At 51.5% G+C, this 23109-nt stretch overlaps 1 protein-coding gene across 1 annotated transcript in view; it reads left to right on the forward strand.

Moving 5' to 3' along the window:
- Positions 1-23109, forward strand: part of LOC109887189 (LARGE xylosyl- and glucuronyltransferase 1-like) — a 210686-nt gene that overhangs the window by 21151 nt on the left and 166426 nt on the right. The window contains 1 exon segment of the mRNA XM_031815405.1: positions 21343-21546. Coding sequence (XP_031671265.1) covers positions 21441-21546 — 106 coding nt within the window. The 5' untranslated portion in view covers positions 21343-21440.

Consider the following 23109-nt stretch of genomic DNA (forward strand, 5'->3'; position numbering starts at 1 on the left):
GAGCTGTGTTGCTTTTACGCCAAACATAACTTTTTGCATTGTTGCCAAAAAGTTCAATTTTGGTTTCATCTGACCAGAGCACCTTCTTCCACATGTTTGGTGTGTCTCCCAGGTGGCTTGTGGCAAACTTTAAACGACACTTTTTATGGATATCTTTAAGAAATGGCTTTCTTCTTGCCACTCTTCCATAAAGGCCAGATTTGTGCAATATACGACAGATTGTTGTCCTATGGACAGAGTCTCCCACCTCAGCTGTAGATCTCTGCAGTTCATCCAGAGTGATCATGGGCCTCTTGGCTGCATCTCTGATCAGTCTTCTTCTTGTATGAGCTGAAAGTTTAGAGGGACGGCCAGGTCTTGGTAGATTTGCAGTGGTCTGAAACTCCTTCCATTTCAATATTATCGCTTGCACAGTGCTCCTTGGGATGTTTAAAGCTTAGGAAATCTTTTTGTATCCAAATCCAACTTTAAACTTCTTCACAACAGTATCTCGGACCTGCCTGGTGTGTTCCTTGTTCTTCATGATGCTCTCTGCGCTTTTAACGGACCTCTGAGACTATCACAGCGCAGGTGCATTTATACGGAGACTTGATTACACACAGGTGGATTGTATTTATCATCATTAGTCATTTAGGTCAACATTGGATCATTCAGAGATCCTCACTGAACTTCTGGAGAGAGTTTGCTGCACTGAAAGTAAAGGGGCTGAATAATTTTGCACGCCCAATTTTTCAGTTTTTGATTTGTTAAAAAAGTTTGAAATATCCAATAAATGTCGTTCCACTTCATGATTGTGTCCCACTTGTTGTTGTTTCTTCACAAAAAAAATAAAGTTTTATATCTTTATGTTTGAAGCCTGAAATGTGGCAAAAGGTCGCAAAGTTCAAGGGGGCCGAATACTTTCGCAAGGCACTGTATTTACATTGAAAGTTAAATACAGTGGGGCAAAAAAGTATTTAGTCAGCCACCAATTGTGCAAGTTCTTATTTTCCACCATAATTTGCATATAAATTCATTAAAAATCCTACAATGTGATTTTCTGGATTTTTTTTCTCAGTTTGTCTGTCATAGTTGAAGTGTACCTATGATGAAATTTACAGGCCTCTCTCATCTTTTTAAGTGGGAGAACTTGCACAATTGGGGGCTGACTAAATAATTTTTTGCCCCACTGTATGTGTCTCCAATATATTTGGCAGGAGGTTAGGAAGTGCAGCTCGGTTTCCACCTCATTTTGTGGGCAGTGAGCACATAGCCTGTCTTCTCTTGAGATCCAGGTCTGCCTACGGCGGCCTTTCTCAATAGCAAGGCTCTGCTCACTGAGTCTGTACATAGTCAAAGCTTTCCTTAAGTTTGGGTCAGTCACAGTGGTCAGGTATTCTGCCACGGTTGTACTCTCTCTTTAGGGCCAAATTGCATTCTAGTTTGCTCTGTTTTTTTGTTAATTACTTGGAAAGAATTATATTTTGTTTTCTCATGATTTGGTTGGGTCTAATTGTGTTGCTGTCCTGGGGCTCTGTGGGGTGTGTTTGTGAACAGAGCCCCAGGACCAGCTTGCTTAGGGGACTCTTCTCCAGGTTCATCTCTCTGTAGGTGATGGCTTTGTTATGGAAGGTTTGGGAATCGCTTCCTTTTAGGTGGTTGTAGAATGGAACGGCTCTTTTCTGGATTTTGATAATTAGTGGGTAGCGGCCTAATTCTGCTCTGCATGCATTATTTGGTGTACTACGTTGTACACGGAGGATATCTTAGCAGAATGCTGTATGCTCTTTCTCGTCTTGTCCTTTCTCTCTCTCTCTTTCTCTCTCTCATCTTGTTCTCTCTCTATCCCTCTATCCCTCTCTCTCTTACTCTCATCTTGTCCTCTCTCTCTATCCCTCCCCTCTCGCTCTTGTCCTCTCTCTTTCTCTCACTCGTCCTCCCTCTCTTTCGCTCTCTCTCGTCCTTGCTATCCACCTCTCCAGCTGTTTACACACCTGTTGGGAAGGGAGGGCAGGAAAGGGAGGGCAGGCCGACATCTTTCATGTTTCCACTTCAAAGCAGTTCTGATCTGAGCCGTGGCCCTGCTGCTGCTCAAAGTCAAGGAAGTTACAAGACTAAGATACTGGCATTTCAAGACTCAGCAGCGGCTCCACTATCCTGCTACCAGGTTAGTTTCCTACACAGAGCCTTCGCTATCCTGCTACCAGGTTGGTTTCCTACACAGAGCCTTCCCTATCCTGCTACCAGGTTAGTTTCCTACACAGAGCCTTCCCTATCCTGCTACGTGTGGTCTGTTGTCATGGTGAATGGCCATGACGTCTGAGTCAGTCTAACAGTCTGTTGTCATGGTGAATGGCCATGACGTCTGAGTCAGTCTGTCTAACAGTCTGTTGTCATGGTGAATGGCCATGACGTCTGAGTCAGTCTGTCTAACAGTCTGTTGTCATGGTGAATGGCCATGACGTCTGAGTCAGTCTGTCTAACAGTCTGTTGTCATGGTGAATGGCCATGACGTCTGAGTCAGTCTGTCTAACAGTCTGTTGTCATGGTGAATGGCCATGACGTCTGAGTCAGTCTGTCTAACAGTCTGTTGTCATGGTGAATGGCCATGACGTCTGAGTCAGTCTGTCTAACAGTCTGTTGTCATGGTGAATGGCCATGACGTCTGAGTCAGTCTGTCTAACAGTCTGTTGTCATGGTGAATGGCCATGACGTCTGAGTCAGTCTGTCTAACAGTCTGTTGTCATGGTGAATGGCCATGACGTCTGAGTCAGTCTGTCTAACAGTCTGTTGTCATGGTGAATGGTGAGTCCGTCTTCCTGAAACTCTTTGACGGGACCAAATGTTGACATCACCTGGAGCTGAGTAATGATCTGTGTCACTGAGGACTTCAGGAATCATTTCTTACAGTTGGATCGTTGTTCACCAGGACCTATTTATCCTGTCATAAAAGGTTAGACTGGGGTTGTCTCTGTCCAGGATGTTATTAGACTGGGGTTGTCTCTGTCCAGGATGTTATTAGACTGGGGTTGTCTCTGTCCAGGATGTTATGAGACTGGGGTTGTCTCTGTCCAGGATGTTATGAGACTGGGGTTGTCTCTGTCCAGGATGTTACCGGGTCGTGCTGAGCATTAATTCATCAGACAGACTGGGGTTGTCTCTGTCCAGGATGTTACCGGGTCGTGCTGAGCATTAATTCATCAGACAGACTGGGGTTGTTTCTGTCCAGGATGTTATGAGACTGGGGATGTCTCTGTCCAGGATGTTATGAGACTGGGGTTGTCTCTGTCCAGGATGTTATGAGACTGGGGTTGTCTCTGTCCAGGATGTTACCGGGTCGTGCTGAGCATTAATTCATCAGACAGACTGGGGTTGTCTCTGTCCAGGATGTTACCGGGTCGTGCTGAGCATTAATTCATCAGACAGACTGGGGTTGTTTCTGTCCAGGATGTTATGAGACTGGGGATGTCTCTGTCCAGGATGTTATGAGACTGGGGTTGTCTCTGTCCAGGATGTTATGAGACTGGGGTTGTCTCTGTCCAGGATGTTATGAGACTGGGGTTGTCTCTGTCCAGGATGTTATGAGACTGGGGTTGTCTCTGTCCAGGATGTTATGAGACTGGGGTTGTCTCTGTCCAGGATGTTATGAGACTGGGGTTGTCTCTATCCAGGATGTTACCGGGTCGTGCTGAGCATTAATTCACATGTCGGTTATTTTTTAGGGTTTTTAAGTTTTAATGTCACGTACAGTGAAATGAGTTTCTTTGTGAAAACCCAGTCTTTGTGTTAGCAGTTCGGCCCCAACATCAACAAAATACACTATATAAATATATATATAGATATATACACTGCTCCAAAAAATAAATATATATATATATATACAACCGCAACCTCAACTGGCTATGCTCAGGGCTATGCCCTGCTAGAGCTGCCCCTGTCGACTGGCTATACTCAGGGCTATGCCCTGCTAGAGCTGCCCCTGTCGACTGGCTATGCTCAGGGCTATGCCCTGCTAGAGCTGCCCTGGTCGACTGGCTATGCTCAGGGCTATGCCCTGCTAGAGCTGCCCCTGTCGACTGGCTATACTCAGGGCTATGCCCCGCTAGAGCTGCCCCGGTCGACTGGCTATACTCAGGGCTATGCCCCGCTATAGCTGCCCCGGTCGACTGGCTATGCTCAGGGCTATGCCCCGCTAGAGCTGCCCCGGTCGACTGGCTATACTCAGGGCTATGCCCCGCTAGAGCTGCCCCGGTCGACTGGCTATACTCAGGGCTATGCCCCGCTAGAGCTGCCCCGGTCGACTGGCTATACTCAGGGCTATGCCCCGCTATAGCTGCCCCGGTCGACTGGCTATACTCAGGGCTATGCCCCGCTAGAGCTGCCCCGGTCGACTGGCTATACTCAGGGCTATGCCCCGCTAGAGCTGCCCCTGTCGACTGGCTATGCTCAGGGCTATGCCCTGCTAGAGCTGCCCCGGTCGACTGGCTATACTCAGGGCTATGCCCCGCTAGAGCTGCCCCGGTCGACTGGCTATACTCAGGACTATGCCCCGCTAGAGCTGCCCCGGTCGACTGGCTATGCTCAGGGCTATGCCCCGCTAGAGCTGCCCCGGTCGACTGGCTATGCTCAGGGCTATGCCCCGCTAGAGCTGCCCCGGTCGACTGGCTATGCTCAGGGCTATGCCCCGCTAGAGCTGCCCCGGTCGACTGGCTATACTCAGGGCTATGCCCCGCTAGAGCTGCCCCGGTCGACTGGCTATACTCAGGGCTATGCCCCGCCAGAGCTGCCCCGGTCGACTGGCTATGCTCAGGGCTATGCCCCGCCAGAGCTGCCCCTGACGACTGGCTATGCTCAGGGCTATGCCCCGCTAGAGCTGCCCCGGTCGACTGGCTATGCTCAGGGCTATGCCCTGCTAGAGCTGCCCCGGTCGACTGGCTATGCTCAGGGCTATGCCCCGCTAGAGCTGCCCCGGTCGACTGGCTATACTCAGGGCTATGCCCCGCTAGAGCTGCCCCGGTCGACTGGCTATGCTCAGGGCTATGCCCCGCTAGAGCTGCCCCGGTCGACTGGCTATACTCAGGGCTATGCCCCGCTAGAGCTGCCCCGGTCGACTGGCTATACTCAGGGCTATGCCCCGCTAGAGCTGCCCCGGTCGACTGGCTATGCTCAGGGCTATGCCCCGCTAGAGCTGCCCCGGTCGACTGGCTATGCTCAGGGCTATGCCCCGCCAGAGCTGCCCCTGACGACTGGCTATGCCCCGCTAGAGCTGCCCCGGTCGACTGGCTATGCTCAGGGCTATGCCCCGCTAGAGCTGCCCCGGTCGACTGGCTATGCTCAGGGCTATGCCCCGCTAGAGCTGCCCCGGTCGACTGGCTATACTCAGGGCTATGCCCCGCTAGAGCTGCCCCGGTCGACTGGCTATGCTCAGGGCTATGCCCCGCTAGAGCTGCCCCGGTCGACTGGCTATGCTCAGGGCTATGCCCCGCTAGAGCTGCCCCGGTCGACTGGCTATGCTCAGGCCTATGCCCCGCTAGAGCTGCCCCGGTCGACTGGCTATGCTCAGGGCTATGCCCCGCTAGAGCTGCCCCGGTCGACTGGCTATGCTCAGGGCTATGCCCCGCTAGAGCTGCCCCGGTCGACTGGCTATGCTCAGGGCTATGCCCTGCTAGAACTGCCCCTGTCGACTGGCTATACTCAGGGCTATGCCCTGCTAGAGCTGCCCTGGTCGACTGGCTATGCTCAGGGCTATGCCCTGCTAGAGCTGCCCCTGTCGACTGGCTATACTCAGGGCTATGCCCTGCTAGAGCTGCCCTGGTCGACTGGCTATGCTCTGGGCTATGCCCCGCTAGAACTGCCCCTGTCGACTGGCTATACTCAGGGCTATGCCCTGCTAGAGCTGCCCCGGTCGACTGGCTATGCTCAGGGCTATGCCCTGCTAGAGCTGCCCCTGTCGACTGGCTATACTCAGGGCTATGCCCTGCTAGAGCTGCCCTGGTCGACTGGCTATGCTCTGGGCTATGCCCCGCTAGAACTGCCCCTGTCGACTGGCTATACTCAGGGCTATGCCCTGCTAGAGCTGCCCCGGTCGACTGGCTATGCTCAGGGCTATGCCCTGCTAGAGCTGCCCCTGTCGACTGGCTATACTCAGGGCTATGCCCTGCTAGAGCTGCCCCTGTCGACTGGCTATGCTCAGGGCTATGCCCTGCTAGAGCTGCCCTGGTCGACTGGCTATGCTCAGGGCTATGCCCTGCTAGAGCTGCCCTGGTCGACTGGCTATGCTCAGGGCTATGCCCTGCTAGAGCTGCCCCTGTCGACTGGCTATACTCAGGGCTATGCCCCGCTAGAGCTGCCCCGGTCGACTGGCTATGCTCAGGGCTATGCCCCGCTAGAGCTGCCCCGGTCGACTGGCTATGCTCAGGGCTATGCCCCGCTAGAGCTGCCCCGGTCGACTGGCTATGCTCAGGGCTATGCCCTGCTAGAACTGCCCCTGTCGACTGGCTATACTCAGGGCTATGCCCTGCTAGAGCTGCCCTGGTCGACTGGCTATGCTCAGGGCTATGCCCTGCTAGAGCTGCCCCTGTCGACTGGCTATACTCAGGGCTATGCCCTGCTAGAGCTGCCCTGGTCGACTGGCTATGCTCTGGGCTATGCCCCGCTAGAACTGCCCCTGTCGACTGGCTATACTCAGGGCTATGCCCTGCTAGAGCTGCCCCGGTCGACTGGCTATGCTCAGGGCTATGCCCTGCTAGAGCTGCCCCTGTCGACTGGCTATACTCAGGGCTATGCCCTGCTAGAGCTGCCCTGGTCGACTGGCTATGCTCTGGGCTATGCCCCGCTAGAACTGCCCCTGTCGACTGGCTATACTCAGGGCTATGCCCTGCTAGAGCTGCCCCGGTCGACTGGCTATGCTCAGGGCTATGCCCTGCTAGAGCTGCCCCTGTCGACTGGCTATACTCAGGGCTATGCCCTGCTAGAGCTGCCCCTGTCGACTGGCTATGCTCAGGGCTATGCCCTGCTAGAGCTGCCCTGGTCGACTGGCTATGCTCAGGGCTATGCCCTGCTATAGCTGCCCCGGTCGACTGGCTATGCTCAGGGCTATGCCCTGCTAGAGCTGCCCCTGTCGACTGGCTATACTCAGGGCTATGCCCTGCTAGAGCTGCCCCGGTCGACTTTAAGTGCTTTTATTTTGAGGTGGAAACGTCTAGGAGCAACAACGGCACAGCCGTGAAGTGGTAGACCACACAAGCTCACAGAACGGGGGCCGCCGAGTGCTGAAAATGGTCTGTCCTCGGTTGCAACACTCACTACCGAGTTCCAAACTGCCTCTGGAAGAAACGTCTGTCCTCGGTTGCAACACTCACTAGCGAGTTCCAAACTGCCTCTGGAAGAAACGTCTGTCCTCGGTTGCAACACTCACTAGCGAGTTCCAAACTGCCTCTGGAAGAAACGTCAACACAAGAACTGTTTGTCCGGAGCTTCATGAAAAGTGTTTTCCATGGCTGAGCAGCCTGCCCCATTACATAGTGCCAACTGTAAAGGTGGAGGAGGAATGGTCTGGGGCTGGTTTTCATGGTTTGGGCCCCTTTGTTCCAGTGAAGGGAAATCTTAACAATTACATTCTAGAAGATTCTGTGCTTCCATCTTTGTGGCAACAGTTTGGGGAAGTCCCTTTCCTGTTTCAGCATGACAATGCCCCCCAGTGCACAAAGCGTAGTCCATACAGAAACGGTTTGTCGAGATCGGTGTGGAAGAACTTGACTGGCCTGCACAGAACCCTGACCACAACCCCATCGAACACCTTTGCGATCAATCGGAACGCCGACTGTGAGCCAGTCCTAATCGTCCAACATCAGTGCCCGACCTCACTAATCTTGTGGCTGAATGGAAGCAAGTCCCCGCAGCAATGTTCCAACATCTAGTGGAAAGCCTTCCCAGAAGAGTGGAGGCTGTTATAGCAGCAATGTTCCTACATCTAGTGGAAAGCCTTCCCAGAAGAGTGGAGGCTGTTATAGCAGCAATGTTCCTACATCTAGTGGAAAGCCTTCCCAGAAGAGTGGAGGCTGTTATAGCAGCAATGTTCCTACATCTAGTGGAAAGCCTTCCCAGAAGAGTGGAGGCTGTTATAGCAGAAAAGGGGGGGAAAACTCCATATGAATACCCATGATTTTGAAATGAGATGTTTGATGAGCAGGTGTCCGCTTTTGTTTATCTCGTACTGACAGATTTCCCCTTCAGCTTTCTCTCCCTCGCTCTCGCTTTCTCTCCCTCGCTCTCGCTTTCTCTTCCTCGCTCTCGCTTTCTCTCCCTCGCTCTCGCTTTCTCTCAGCTCTCTCGCTTTCTCTCAGCTCTCTCGCTTTCTCTCAGCTCTCTCACTTTCTCCCTCGCTCTCGCTTTCTCGCTCTCGCTCTCGCTTTCTCTCCCTCGCTCTCGCTTTCTCTCCCTCGCTCTCGCTTTCTCTCCCTTGCTCTCGCTCTCGCTCTCTCTCCCTCGCTTTCTCTCCCTCGCTCTCACTCTCTCTCCCTCGCTCTCGCTTTCTCTCATAAATATTGACATTTGTGGAATAGGGTAAAAGTGTTGTGACCATTTGGGTTTGAAGCAGGATCTTCACCATAAGTCTGTTAGGCTGGTGAGCTGAAGCCTAGACGCAGGTGAGCTGAAGCCTAGACCCAGGTGAGCTGAAGCCTAGACCCAGGTGAGCTGAAGCCTAGACCCTGTTGAGCTGAAGCCTAGACCCTGTTGAGCTGAAGCCTAGACCCTGTTGAGCTGAAGCCTAGACCCTGGTGAGCTGAAGCCTAGACCCTGGTGAGCTGAAGCCTAGACCCTGGTGAGCTGAAGCCTAGACCCTGTTGAGCTGAAGCCTAGACCCTGTTGAGCTGAAGCCTAGACCCTGTTGAGCTGAAGCCTAGACCCTGTTGAGCTGAAGCCTAGACCCTGTTGAGCTGAAGCCTAGACCCAGGTGAGCTGAAGCCTAGACCCAGGTGAGCTGAAGCCTAGACCCAGGTGAGCTGAAGCCTAGGGGGTTCACTGTGTTAACCAGGTGAGCTGAAGCCTAGAGGGTTCACTGTGTTAACCAGGTGAGCTGAAGCCTAGGGGGTTCACTGTGTTAACCAGGTGAGCTGAAGCATAGGGGTTCACTCTGTTAGCTCTGTTCCCAGAATGCCTTGTTGACGTATTCTTTGAGCAGCCAAAATTATTTACTCTCCAAAATAATCCTGTTTCCTCCTTACCTCTGTCTCTTCTGTGTGCCCTTGTGACAGAAGACGCCCACTCAGCTAATCACCTTAGTGTGTTAATGGGACCATATGGTGCCGGAGGGGGGAGGGGGGGGGGGGGGGGGGTTTATAGGGGGGGCGGAGGGGCCTTTAATGGAGGGAGGGAGGCTTGGAGGGAGAGAGGGGGGGGGAGCGGGGGTTTATAGGAGGGAGGGAGGGAGGAGGGAGAGAGAGGGAGGGAGGCTTGGAGGGAGAGAGGGGGGGGAGCGGGGGTTTATAGGAGGGAGGGAGGGAGGAGGGAGGGAGGGAGGGGGGAGGGGGGGAGATTTATAGGGGGGGCGGAGGGGCCTTTAATGGAGGGAGGGAGGCTTGGAGGGAGAGAGGGGGGGGAGAGGGGGTTTATAGGAGGGAGGGAGGGAGGGAGGGGGGGGGGGATTTATAGGGGGGGCGGAGGGGCCTTTAATGGAGGGAGGGAGGCTTGGAGGGAGAGAGGGGGGGGAGCGGGGGTTTATAGGAGGGAGGGAGGAGGGAGGGAGGGGGAGGGGGGGGATTTATAGGGGGGGTGGAGGGGCCTTTAATGGAGGGAGGGAGGCTTGGAGGGAGAGAGGGGGGGGAGAGGGGGTTTATAGGAGGGAGGGAGGGAGGGAGGGAGGGAGGGGGGGGGGGGGGGTTTATAGGGGGGGCGGAGGGGCCTTTAATGGAGGGAGGGAGGCTTGGAGGGAGGGAGGGAGGGAGGGAAGGGGGGGGTTTATAGGGGGGGCGGAGGGGCCTTTAATGGAGGGAGGGAGGCTTGGAGGGAGGGAGGGAGGGAGGGAAGGGGGGGGTTTATAGGGGGGGCGGAGGGGCCTTTAATGGAGGGAGGGAGGCTTGGAGGGAGAGAGGGGGGGGAGCGGGGGTTTATAGGAGGGAGGGAGGGGGAGGGGGGGATTTATAGGGGGGTGGAGGGGCCTTTAATGGAGGGAGGGAGGCTTGGAGGGAGAGAGGGGGGGGAGAGGGGGTTTATAGGAGGGAGGGAGGGAGGGAGGGGGGGGGGTTTATAGGGGGGGCGGAGGGGCCTTTAATGGAGGGAGGGAGGCTTGGAGGGAGAGAGGGGGGGGGAGAGGGGGTTTATAGGAGGGAGGGGGGGGGGATTTATAGGGGGGGCGGAGGGGCCTTTAATGGAGGGAGGGAGGCTTGGAGGGAGAGAGGGGGGGAGCGGGGGTTTATAGGAGGGAGGGAGGGAGGAGGGAGAGAGGGGGAGGGAGGCTTGGAGGGGGGAGGGAGGGAGGGAGGGCTTTAAGGGAGAGGGGGGAGGGAGGCTTGGAGGGGGGAGGGAGGGAAGGCTTTAAGGGAGGGCGGGGGGAGGGAGGCTTGGAGGGAGGGAGTGAGGCGAGGGAGGGAGGGCTTTAAGGGAGGGGGGGGATTTAATTCTGCAGGCAGATCTCCAACCTGAGCCAGGCCTGTCTGTCTGTCTACTCTATAGTGCAGACGAAGCATCTACTGAGAGGAGGGACAACACGTTGTTACTGAGAGGAGGGACAACACGTTGTTACTGAGAGGAGGGACAACACGTTGTTACTGAGAGGAGGGACAACACGTTGTTACTGAGAGGAGGGACAACACGTTGTTACTGAGAGGAGGGACAACGCGTTGTTACTGAGAGGAGGGACAACACGTTGTTACTGAGAGGAGGGACAACGCGTTGTTACTGAGAGGAGGGACAACGCGTTGTTACTGAGAGGAGGGACAACGCGTTGTTACTGAGAGGAGGGACAACGCGTTGTTACTGAGAGGAGGGACAACGCGTTGTTACTGAGAGGAGGGACAACGCGTTGTTACTGAGAGGAGGGACAACGCGTTGTTACTGAGAGGAGGGACAACGCGTTGTTACTGAGAGGAGGGACAACACGTTGTTACTGAGAGGAGGGACAACACGTTGTTACTGAGAGGAGGGACAACACGTTGTTACTGAGAGGAGGGACAACGCGTTGTTACTGAGAGGAGGGACAACGCGTTGTTACTGAGAGGAGGGACAACGCGTTGTTACTGAGAGGAGGGACAACGCGTTGTTACTGAGAGGAGGGACAACGCGTTGTTACTGAGAGGAGGGACAACGCGTTGTTACTGAGAGGAGGGACAACGCGTTGTTACTGAGAGGAGGGACAACGCGTTGTTACTGAGAGGAGGGACAACGCGTTGTTACTGAGAGGAGGGACAACGCGTTGTTACTGAGAGGAGGGACAACGCAACGCGTTGTTACTGAGAGGAGGGACAACGCGTTGTTACTGAGAGGAGGGACAACGCGTTGTTACTGAGAGGAGGGACAACGCGTTGTTACTGAGAGGAGGGACAACGCGTTGTTACTGAGAGGAGGGACAACGCGTTGTTACTGAGAGGAGGGACAACGCGTTGTTACTGAGAGGAGGGACAACGCGTTGTTACTGAGAGGAGGGACAACGCGTTGTTACTGAGAGGAGGGACAACGCGTTGTTCAGTTAGATGTTCCTGAGTAACAGTTTATAGAAGGAAATCAGTCCACTGTAATAAATTCATTATGACCTCATCTATGGATGTCACGTGACTGGGTCGGGGTGCAGCCATAGGTGGGCCTGAGGGGGCATAGGCCAATCAGAATGAGGTATTTCCCCCACAGAAAGGGCTTTATTACAGACAGAAAGCAGCTTTTTGTGCGTTCGTGAAAACATTTTCTGGGATCATTTATTTCAGCTCATGAAAACGGGACCAACACTTTTCATGTTGTGATTATGTTTTAGTTCAGTATAGATTCATCATTTAGCAGACGTTTTTATTCAGAGTGGCTTACAGTAGTGAGGGAAAACATGTTCATAGTTTTCTGTTTCTCTGGTCTAAAGTAGTGCACTATATAGGGAATAGGGCTCTGGTCTACAGTAGTGCACTATATAGGGAATAGGCCTCTGGTCTACAGTAGTGCACTATATAAGGAATAGGGTTCTATAGGCCTCTGGTCTAAAGTAGTGCACTATATAGGGAATAGGCCTCTGGTCTAAAGTAGTGTACTATATAGGGAATAGGCCTCTGGTCTAAAGTAGTGTACTATATATAGGGAATAGGGCTCTGGTCTACAGTAGTGCACTATATAGGGAATAGGCCTCTGGTCTACAGTAGTGCACTATATAAGGAATAGGGTTCTATAGGCCTCTGGTCTAAAGTAGTGCACTATATAGGGAATAGGCCTCTGGTCTAAAGTAGTGTACTATATAGGGAATAGGCCTCTGGTCTAAAGTAGTGTACTATATAGGGAATAGGGCTCTGGTCTATAGTAGTGCACTATATAGGGAATAGGGCCCTGGTCTATAGTAGTGCACTATATAGGGAATAGGGCTCTGGTCTATAGTAGTGCACTATATAGGGAATAGGGCTCTGGTGTATAGTAGTGCACTATATAGGGAATAGGGCTCTGGTCTATAGTAGTGCACTATATAGGGAATAGGGCTCTGGTCTATAGTAGTGCACTATATAGGGAATAGGGCTCTGGTCTACAGTAGTGCACTATATAGGAATAGGGCTCTGGTCTATAGTAGTGCACTATATAGGGAATAGGGCTCTGGTCTATAGTAGTGCACTATATAGGGAATAGGGCTCTGGTCTACAGTAGTGCACTATATAGGGAATAGGGCTCTGGTGTATAGTAGTGCACTATATAGGGAATAGGGCTCTGGTCTATAGTAGTGCACTATATAGGGAATAGGGCTCTGGTCTATAGTAGTGCACTATATAGGGAATAGGGCTCTGGTCTACAGTAGTGCACTATATAGGGAATAGGGCTCTGGTCTATAGTAGTGTACTATTAGGGAATAGGGCTCTGGTCTAAAGTAGTGTACTATATAGGGAATAGGGCTCTGGTCTAAAGTAGTGTACTATATAGGGAATAGGGCTCTGGTCTATAGTAGTGCACTATATAGGGAATAGGGCTCTGGTCTAAAGTAGTGTACTATATAGGGAATAGGGCTCTGGTCTATAGTAGTGTACTATATAGGGAATAGGGCTCTGGTCTAAAGTAGTGTACTATATAGGGAATAGGGCTCTGGTCTAAAGTAGTACACTATATAATGAATACGGTGCATGTGCCCTGATCTAATGTAGTGTACTACATAGGGAATAGGGCCCTGGTCTAAAGTAGTGTACTATATAGGGAATAGGGCTCTGGTCTAAAGTAGTGTTCTATATAGGGAATAGGGTGCATGTGCCCTGGTCTAAAGTAGTGCACTACATAGGGAATAGGTCTCTGGTCATAGTAGTGCACTATTTAGGGAATAGGGCTTTGGTCTAAAGTAGTGTACTATATAGGGAATAGGGCTCTGGTCTATAGTAGTGCACTATATAGGGAATAGGGCTCTGGTCTATAGTAGTGTACTATAAAGGGAAGGTGATGCCATTTGGAACACTGTCTCCTGTGATGAATGTACAGACTTCCTGTTCTGCTCTCCTCCTGCGTTCAGATTGATAGTTTTTGTTGTTCAGAGAGAATTCATTCTCGTCTGTTGTTTATTTTATGTTTCAATCCCCTGCCGAGGCCAGTGTGTCCATCTGTTCCATAAAGCCCCATTAGGAAGTGAAAGGGACATTTTCCTTTTTGCTTCATCAGTACATAACAGATAATCATTATGGAAGAACCACCTGCCCTGGACACGGGGTGTATCCCAACCAGCAGGAGGGGCTTATCTCTCACTGCCCTGGACACGGGGTGTATCCCAACCAGCTGGAGGGGCTTATCTCTCACTGCCCTGGACACGGGGTGTATCCCAACCAGCTGGAGGGGCTTATCTCTCACTGCCCTGGACACGGGGTGTATCCCAACCAGCTGGAGGGGCTTATCTCTCACTGCCCTGGACACGGGGTGTATCCCAACCAGCTGGAGGGGCTTATCTCTCACTGCCCTGGACACGGGGTGTATCCCAACCAGCTGGAGGGGCTTATCTCTCACTGCCCTGGACACGGGGTGTATCCCAACCAGCTGGAGGGGCTTATCTCTCACTGCCCTGGACACGGGGTGTATCCCAACCAGCTGGAGGGGCTTATCTCTCACTGCCCTGGACACGGGGTGTATCCCAACCAGCTGGAGGGGCTTATCTCTCACTGCCCTGGACACGGGGTGTATCCCAACCAGCTGGAGGGGCTTATCTCTCACTGCCCTGGACACGGGGTGTATCCCAACCAGCTGGAGGGGCTTATCTCTCACTGCCCTAGACACGGAGTATATCCCAACCAGCTGGAGGGGCTTATCTCTCACTGCCCTGGACACGGGGTGTATCCCAACCAGCTGGAGGGGCTTATCTCTCACTGCCCTGGACACGGGGTGTATCCCAACCAGCTGGAGGGGCTTATCTCTCACTGCCCTGGACACGGGGTGTATCCCAACCAGCTGGAGGGGCTTATCTCTCACTGCCCTGTACACGGGGTGTATCCCAACCAGCTGGAGGGGCTTATCTCTCACTGCCCTGGACACGGGGTGTATCCCAACCAGCTGGAGGGGCTTATCTCTCACTGCCCTGGACACGGGGTGTATCCCAACCAGCTGGAGGGGCTTATCTCTCACTGCCCTGGACACGGGGTGTATCCCAACCAGCTGGAGGGGCTTATCTCTCACTGCCCTGGACACGGGGGTGTCTCCCAACCAGCTGGAGGGGCTTATCTCTCACTGCCCTGGACACGGGGTGTATCCCAACCAGCTGGAGGGGCTTATCTCTCACTGCCCTGGACACTGGGTGTATCCCAACCAGCTGGAGGGGCTTATCTCTCACTGCCCTGGACCCGGGGTGTATCCCAACCAGCAGGTCTAATACGCATTAATGTAATCAAGTGTTCAGACAGCCAGCTAGAGGGAGAGACAGACAGCCAGCTAGAGGGAGAGACAGACAGCCAGCTAGAGGGAGAGACAGACAGCCAGCTAGAGGGAGAGACAGACAGCCAGCTAGAGGGAGAGACAGACAGCCAGCTAGAGGGAGAGACAGACAGCCAGCTAGAGGGAGAGACAGACAGCCAGCTAGAGGGAGAGACAGACAGCCAGCTAGAGGGAGGAAAGAGACAGACAGCCAGCTAGAGGGAGAGACAGACAGCCAGCTAGAGGGAGAGACAGACAGCCAGCTAGAGGGAGAGACAGACAGCCAGCTAGAGGGAGAGACAGACAGCCAGCTAGAGGGAGAGACAGACAGCCAGCTAGAGGGAGAGACAGACAGCCAGCTAGAGGGAGAGACAGACAGCCAGCTAGAGGGAGAGACAGACAGACAGACATACAGCCAGCTAGAGACAGACATACAGCCAGCTAGAGACAGACATACAGCCAGCTAGGGACAGACAGACAGACAGACAGAGACAGACAGCCAGCTAGGGAGAGACAGGCAGACAGACAGCTAGGGAGAGACAGACAGACAGACAGCTAGGGAGAGACAGACAGACAGCTAGGGAGAGACAGACAGACAGACAGACAGACAGATAGGGAGAGACAGACAGACAGCTAGGGACAGACAAACAGCCAGCTAGGGAGAGCCAGACAGACAGACAGACAGCCAGCCAGACAGACAGACAGACAGACAGACAGACAGACAGCTAGGGACAGAGACAGCTAGGGACAGAGACAGCTAGGGACAGAGACAGCTAGGGACAGAGACAGCTAGAGATGTTCGCTGTGAGAGAGGCAGCTAGGGACAGAGACAGCTAGAGACAGCTAGGGATGTTAGCTGTGAGAGAGACCGCTAGAGACAGAGACAGCTAGGGACAGAGACAGCTAGAGACAGCTAGGGATGTTAGCTGAGAGAGAGACAGCTAGAGACAGAGACAGCTAGAGATGTTCGCTGTGAGAGAGGCAGCTAGGGACAGAGACAGCTAGAGACAGCTAGGGATGTTAGCTGTGAGAGAGACCGCTAGAGACAGAGACAGCTAGGGACAGAGACAGCTAGAGACAGCTAGGGATGTTAGCTGAGAGAGAGACAGCTAGAGACAGAGACAGCTAGGGATGTTAGCTGTGAGAGAGACAGCTAGGGACAGAGACAGCTAGGGACAGAGACAGCTAGGGACAGAGACAGCTATAGATGTTCGCTGTGAGATAGGCAGCTAGGGACAGAGACAGCTAGAGACAGCTAGGGATGTTAGCTGTGAGAGAGACCGCTAGAGACAGAGACAGCTAGGGACAGAGACAGCTAGAGACAGCTAGGGATGTTAGCTGAGAGAGAGACAGCTAGAGACAGAGACAGCTAGGGATGTTAGCTAGGGACAGAGACAGCTAGGGACAGAGACAGCTAGGGACAGAGACAGCTAGGGACAGAGACAGCTAGGGACAGAGACAGCTAGGGACAGAGACAGCTAGGGACAGAGACAGCTAGGGATGTGTCGTGGAAATGTCCTCTATTTACCAAATCATGAGAGCAAACCACAACACAAGTCAGAGTTAGTTATCAAAGTCCATCTTTAATTATATGAGCTCTATCACAACCCTGTGACTCTCAGATCAATTCAGTGTCTATCAATGAATTCTCTGAGAGCCCCTTCTACATTGCAACTGTGATCTTTTAATAGCAAAGAACACACATAGTCAGACAGCATAGACATAATAAATCGTTCAGCTTTGTCTCCTTACTCAAACCCAGAACCATAAACCAATCCTCCATATCAAGAGGCATATATCAAATAGTCATTTAGATACAACCAATTCTAAATACAACCAATCCTGGACAAGCTCACGGGGAGCATAGAATGATTCCAGACACTGCCATCCTCCTCTCCCCGATGGGAAAAGTAGGGAGTGACTGGCACAGACACAGTGGAGCAAAAGATATGTTTACACATGATGACACCTTGACCACTCCCCTCTCTGCGGCCCATGCAACTTAGTCTTGACATAGAACAGATAACTGCCAATGGCCACCACTATAGTACAACAAAATACATTCTTATGAGAAATAACTCATAAGCATATCATGAAAATAAAACATCTTATCTATGTTACCCACCAATTCTGATTATTCCCCAACAGATGTTAGCTGTGAGAGAGACAGCTAGAGACAGACAGCTAGGGATGTTAGCTGTGAGAGAGACAGCTAGAGACAGACAGCTAGGGATGTTAGCTGTGAGAGAGACAGCTAGAGACAGACAGCTAGGGATGTTAGCTGTGAGAGAGGCAGCTAGGGACAGAGGCAGCTAGGGACAGCTAGGGATGTTAGCTAGGGACAGAGACAGCTAGGGACAGAGACAGCTAGGGACAGAGACAGCTAGGGATGTTAGCTGTGAGAGAGCCAGGGATAAACAGATTGGGGACCCACATGGGCCAGGAAGTCCCTCTGGTCCAGCTGTGGGACTGGGTGTGATCCAACCACTCTCCCTCCTCCCTGTCATGTTTCCCAGACACAGCTGGGTGCAAAGGTCACCTCCACAGAACTAATGTTATGCTCAACAGAACAGACAATATTTAGGCTTCCTACCGTACCCTAAAGCTACAGTTGAAGTCTGAAGTTTACATACACTTAGGTTGGAGTCATTAAAACTCGTTTTTCAACCACTCCACAAATTTCTTGTTAACAAACTATAGTTTTGGCAAGTCGGTTAGGACATCTACTTTGTGCATGACACAAGTCATTTTTCCAATAATTGTTTACAGACAGATTATTTAACTTATAATTCACTGTATCACAATTCCAGTGGGTCAGAAGTTTACATACACTAAGTTGACTGTGCCTTTAAACAGCTTGGAAAATTCCAGAAAGTGATGTCATGGCTTTAGAAGCTTCTGATAGGCTAATTGACATCATTTCAGTCAATTGGAGGTGTACCTGTGGATGTATTTCAAGGCCTACCTTCAAACTCAGTGCCTCTTTGCTTGACATCATGGGAAAATCAAAAGAAATCTGTCAAGACAACAAACAATAGTACGCAAGTATAAACACCATGGGACCATTCAGCCGTCATACCGCTCAGGAAGGAGATGCGTTCTGTCTCCTAGAGATGAATGTACTTTGGTGCGAAAAGTGCAACTCAATCCCAGAACAACAGCAAAGGACCTTGTGAAGATGCTGGAGGAAACAGGTACAAAAGTATCTATAGCCACAGTAAAACAAGTCCTATATCGACATAACCTGAAAGGCCGCTCAGCAAGGAAGAAGCCACTGCTCCAAAACCGCCATAAAAAAGCCAGACTACGGTTTGCAACTGCACATGGGGACAAAGATTGTACTTTTTAGAGAAATGTCCTCTGGTCTGATGAAACAAAAATTGAACTGTTTGGCCATAATGACCATCGTTATGTTTGGAGGAAAAGGGGGAGGCTTGCAAGCCGAAGAACAGCATCCCAACTGTGAAGCACGGGGGTGGCAGCATCATGTTGTGGGGGTGCTTTGCTGCAGGAGGGACTGGTGCACTTCACAAAATAGATGGCATTGAGGAAAGAAACTTATGTGGATATATTGAAGCAAAATCTGACGATATCAGTCAGGACATTAAAGCTTGTTTGCAAATGGGTCTTCCAAATGGACAATGACCCCAAGCATACTTCCAAAGTTGTGGCAAAATGGCTTAAGGACAACAAAGTCAAGGTATTGGAGTGGCCATCACAAAGCCTTGACCTCAATCCCATAGAACATTTGTGGGCAGAACTGAAAAAGCGTGTGCGAGCAATGAGGCCTAAAAACCTGACTCAGTTACACCAGTTCTGTCAGGAGGAATGGCCCAAAATTCACCCAACTTATTGTGGGAAGCTTGTGAAAGGCTACCTGAAAGGCTTGACCCAAGTTAAACTATTTAAAGGCAATGCTACCAAATACTAATTGAGTGCATGTAAACTACTGACCCACTGGGAATGTGATGAAAGAAATAAAAGCTGAAATAAGTCATTCTCTCTACTATTATTCTGACATTTCACATTCTTAAAATAAATTGTTGATCCTAACTGACCTAAAACAGGGAATTTTTACTAGGATTAAATGTCAGGAATTGTGAAAAACAGTTTAAATGTATCTGGCTAAGGTGTATGTAAACTTCCGACTTCAACTCTATATGACAAACAACGTTTGGCTTTCTCAAAGTTGAACGTGTATATGAATATTCATGACAAGGTTTTTCCCAGTGAAATGACTAGAATGACACGCTTCCCTCGAGTCGTTCCACCTCAAAAAGCACAAGAGGATTTAACACCCCCCACCCCCCCCACCCCCCCATCTCAGATTGAAACATATATTAGCTTTCCTGAAACATTATATTGTTTAGAAGTTTGTTTTAACTCTGAGAAATGTAGCTAATTTATTGCACCTGAATTGGCCATTTTCAATGTATAGGATTCATTTAATATTTTATAAATCTAGGACCCAACGTCTTTTTCTTAACAAAGATTAAGATGTGAGGAGTCCAAATAAATGGTTAAAAGTGGACTGCCTGTGGACTGCCTCCAGACTGCATCCAGACTGCCTCCGGACTGCCTGTGGACTGCCTCCAGACTGCCCCCGGACTGCCTCCAGACTGCCCCCGGACTGCCTCCAGACTACATCCAGACTGCCTCTGGACTGCCTGTGGACTGCCTCCAGACTGCCCCCGGACTGCCTCCAGACTGCCCCCGGACTGCCTCCAGACTGCCCCCAGACTGCCTCTGGACTGCCTGTGGATGGCCCCCGGACTGCCCCCGGACTGCCCCCGGACTGCCTCTGGACTGCCTCCAGACTGCCTCCAAACTGCCTCCAAACTGCCCCCGGACTGCCTCCAGACTACCCAAATCAAATCGTTCTGCAGCCCGGTCGTTCTGCAGCCCGGTCGTTCTGCAGCCCGGTCGTTCTACAGCTCCGTCGTTCTGCAGCCTCGTCGTTCTGCAGCTCCGTCGTTCTGCAGCCTCGTCGTTCTGGGGTCATGTGGCTGGGGTCATGTGGCTGGGATCATGTGGCTGGGGTCATGTGGCTGGGGTCATGTGGCTGGGGTCATGTGACTGGGGTCATGTGGCTGGGGTCATGTGACTGGGGTCATGTGACTGGGGTCATGTGACTGGGGTCATGTGGCTAATCGGACAAACGTGTTTTGTAATGGAAAGAGGATTTATTGTATCATAAATAGAGGCTTTGGCTCTACGTTACAGAGAGAATCGACTGAAATATAGCGGCTAAAGTGGAAGGGTGTGTGTGTGTGTGTGTGTGTGTGTGTGTGAGAGAGTGAGATATCTGGGAGAAAGAGAACAAACACATCTGTGAGTCTAATTCATTCAAACTGCTGAACTTTTCCCCCTGAATTTGTGATTCATATATTGGTCTGACAGGAATTCGGGACACAACTTGGACACCTCTAGAGACTTTAACAGGGTCTAGAGACTTTAACAGGGTCTAGAGACTTTAACAGGATCTAGAGACTTAAACAGGGTCTAGAGACTTAAACAGGGTCTAGAGACTTTAACAGGGTCTAGAGACTTTAACAGGGTCTAGAGACTTTAACAGGATATAGAGACTTTAACAGGATATAGAGACTTTAACAGGATATAGAGACTTTAACAGGGTCTAGAGACTTTAACAGGGTCTAGAGACTTTATCAGTATCTTCTCGGAAGTAGCTTCAGTGGAAAAGTTCCATTTGAAACATTCACTATAATTATGTATGCCTTTACCCCCTATGAATTCTGATCTTTGGGGCAAAACAATCATCATTGAAAATCATTTTTATACTCCCTGTTATGATCTAACCTGTCATGTCCTGTCCTGTCTCTCCCCTCCTCTCCCCCTCCATTCCTCTCTCCCCTCTTCCCCTCTCTCCCCCTCCTCACCTCTCTCCCCCTCCTCAACTCTCTCACCCTCCTCTCTTATCTCTCCTCTCTCTTCCCATCTCTCCCCTCCTCTTCTCACTCCCCTCCTGTCTTCTCTCCTCTCCTGTCCTCTCTCATCTCCTGTCCTCTCTCAATTCCTGTCCTCTCTCCTCTCCCTCCTCTCTCTCCTCTCCTGTCCTCTCCTCTCCTGTCCTCTCCTCTCCCCTCCTCTCTCTTCCCCTCCTCTCCTCTCCCCTCCTCTCTCTTCCCCTCCTCTCCTCTCCCCTCCTCTTCTCACTCCCCTCCTGTCCTCTCTCATCTCCCCTCCTCTCTCTTCCCCTCCTGTCCTCTCCTCTCCCCTCCTGTCCTCTCCTCTCCCCTCCTCTCTCTCCTCTCCCCTCCTCTCTCTTCCCCTCCTCTCCTCTCCCCTCAGACAGTATCATGCCCCCCCCCGGCCAACAGCTGCTACCCACATAGAGGTCAGACTTCAGAGGTTGCTCCACCTCTCGTTCTGGGCCATCGCCACAGAGGATGCTGGGAATGTGTCGCGGGCGCAGGAAGTTCCTCGCTGCCTCCCTCGCCCTGCTCTTCATCCCCGCACTCACCTGGCTCTACCTCTCCGCTGGCAACTTCCAAGGTAGGACCCAACTCTCCTGAACCACCTGATGCTGTACCAGGGCTTCTCTCCTCTGACCAGGCCTCTCTCTCTCTAGTCATGTCTAGATGCTGTACCAGGGCTTCTCTCCTCTGACCAGGCCTCTCTCTCTCTAGTCATGTCTAGATGCTGTACCAGGGCTTCTCTCCTCTGACCAGGCCTCTCTCTCTCTAGTCATGTCAAATCAAATCAAATCAAATCAAATGTATTTGTCACATACACATTGTTAGCAGATGTTAATGCGAGTGTAGCGAAATGCTTGTGCTTCTAGTTCCGACAATGCAGTAATAACGAACAAGTGATCTAACTAACAATTCCAAAAAAAACTACTGTCTTATACGCAGTGTAAGGGGATAAAGAATATGTACATAAGGATATATGAATGAGTGATGGTACAGAGCAGCATAGGCAAGATACAGTAGATGATATCGAGTACAGTATATACATATGAGATGAGTATGTAAACCAAGTGGCATAGTTAAAGTGGCTAGTGATACATGTATTACATAAGGATGCAGTCGATGATATAGAGTACAGTATCTACGTATGCATATGAGATGAATAATGTAGGGTAAGTAACATTATATAAGGTAGCATTGTTTAAAGTGGCTAGTGATATATTTACATCATTTCCCATCAATTCCCATGATTAAAGTGGCTGGAGTAGAGTCAGTGGCATTGACAGTGTGTTGGCAGTAGCCACTCAATGTTAGTGGTGGCTGTTTAACAGTCTGATGGCCTTGAGATAGAAGCTGTTTTTCAGTCTCTCGGTCCCAGCTTTGATGCACCTGTACTGACCTCGCCTTCTGGATGACAGCGGGGTGAACAGGCAGTGGCTCGGGTGGTTGATGTCCTTGATGATCTTTATGGCCTTCCTGTAGCATCGGGTGGTGTAGGTGTCCTGGAGGGCAGGTAGTTTGCCCCCGGTGATGCGTTGTGCAGACCTCACTACCCTCTGGATAGCCTTACGGTTGAGGGCGGTGCAGTTGCCATACCAGGCGGTGATACAGCCCGCCAGGATGCTCTCGATTGTGCATCTGTAGAAGTTTGTGAGTGCTTTTGGTGACAAGCCGAATTTCTTCAGCCTCCTGAGGTTGAAGAGGCGCTGCTGCGCCTTCCTCACAATGCTGTCTGTGTGAGTGGACCAATTCAGTTTGTCTGTGATGTGTATGCCGAGGAACTTAAAACTTGCTACCCTCTCCACTACTGTTCCATCGATGTGGATGGGGGGGTGTTCCCTCTGCTGTTTCCTGAAGTCCACAATCATCTCCTTAGTTTTGTTGACGTTGAGTGTGAGGTTATTTTCCTGACACCACACTCCGAGGGCCCTCACCTCCTCCCTGTAAGCCGTCTCGTCGTTGTTGGTAATCAAGCCTACCACTGTTGTGTCGTCCGCAAACTTGATGATTGAGTTGGAGGCGTGCGTGGCCACGCAGTCGTGGGTGAACAGGGAGTACAGGAGAGGGCTCAGAACGCACCCTTGTGGGGCCCCAGTGTTGAGGATCAGCGGGGAGGAGATGTTGTTGCCTACCCTCACCACCTGGG

Source organism: Oncorhynchus kisutch, unplaced genomic scaffold (genome assembly GCF_002021735.2).
Source record: "Oncorhynchus kisutch isolate 150728-3 unplaced genomic scaffold, Okis_V2 Okis09a-Okis19a_hom, whole genome shotgun sequence".
Classification (NCBI taxonomy): Eukaryota; Metazoa; Chordata; class Actinopteri; order Salmoniformes; family Salmonidae; genus Oncorhynchus; species Oncorhynchus kisutch.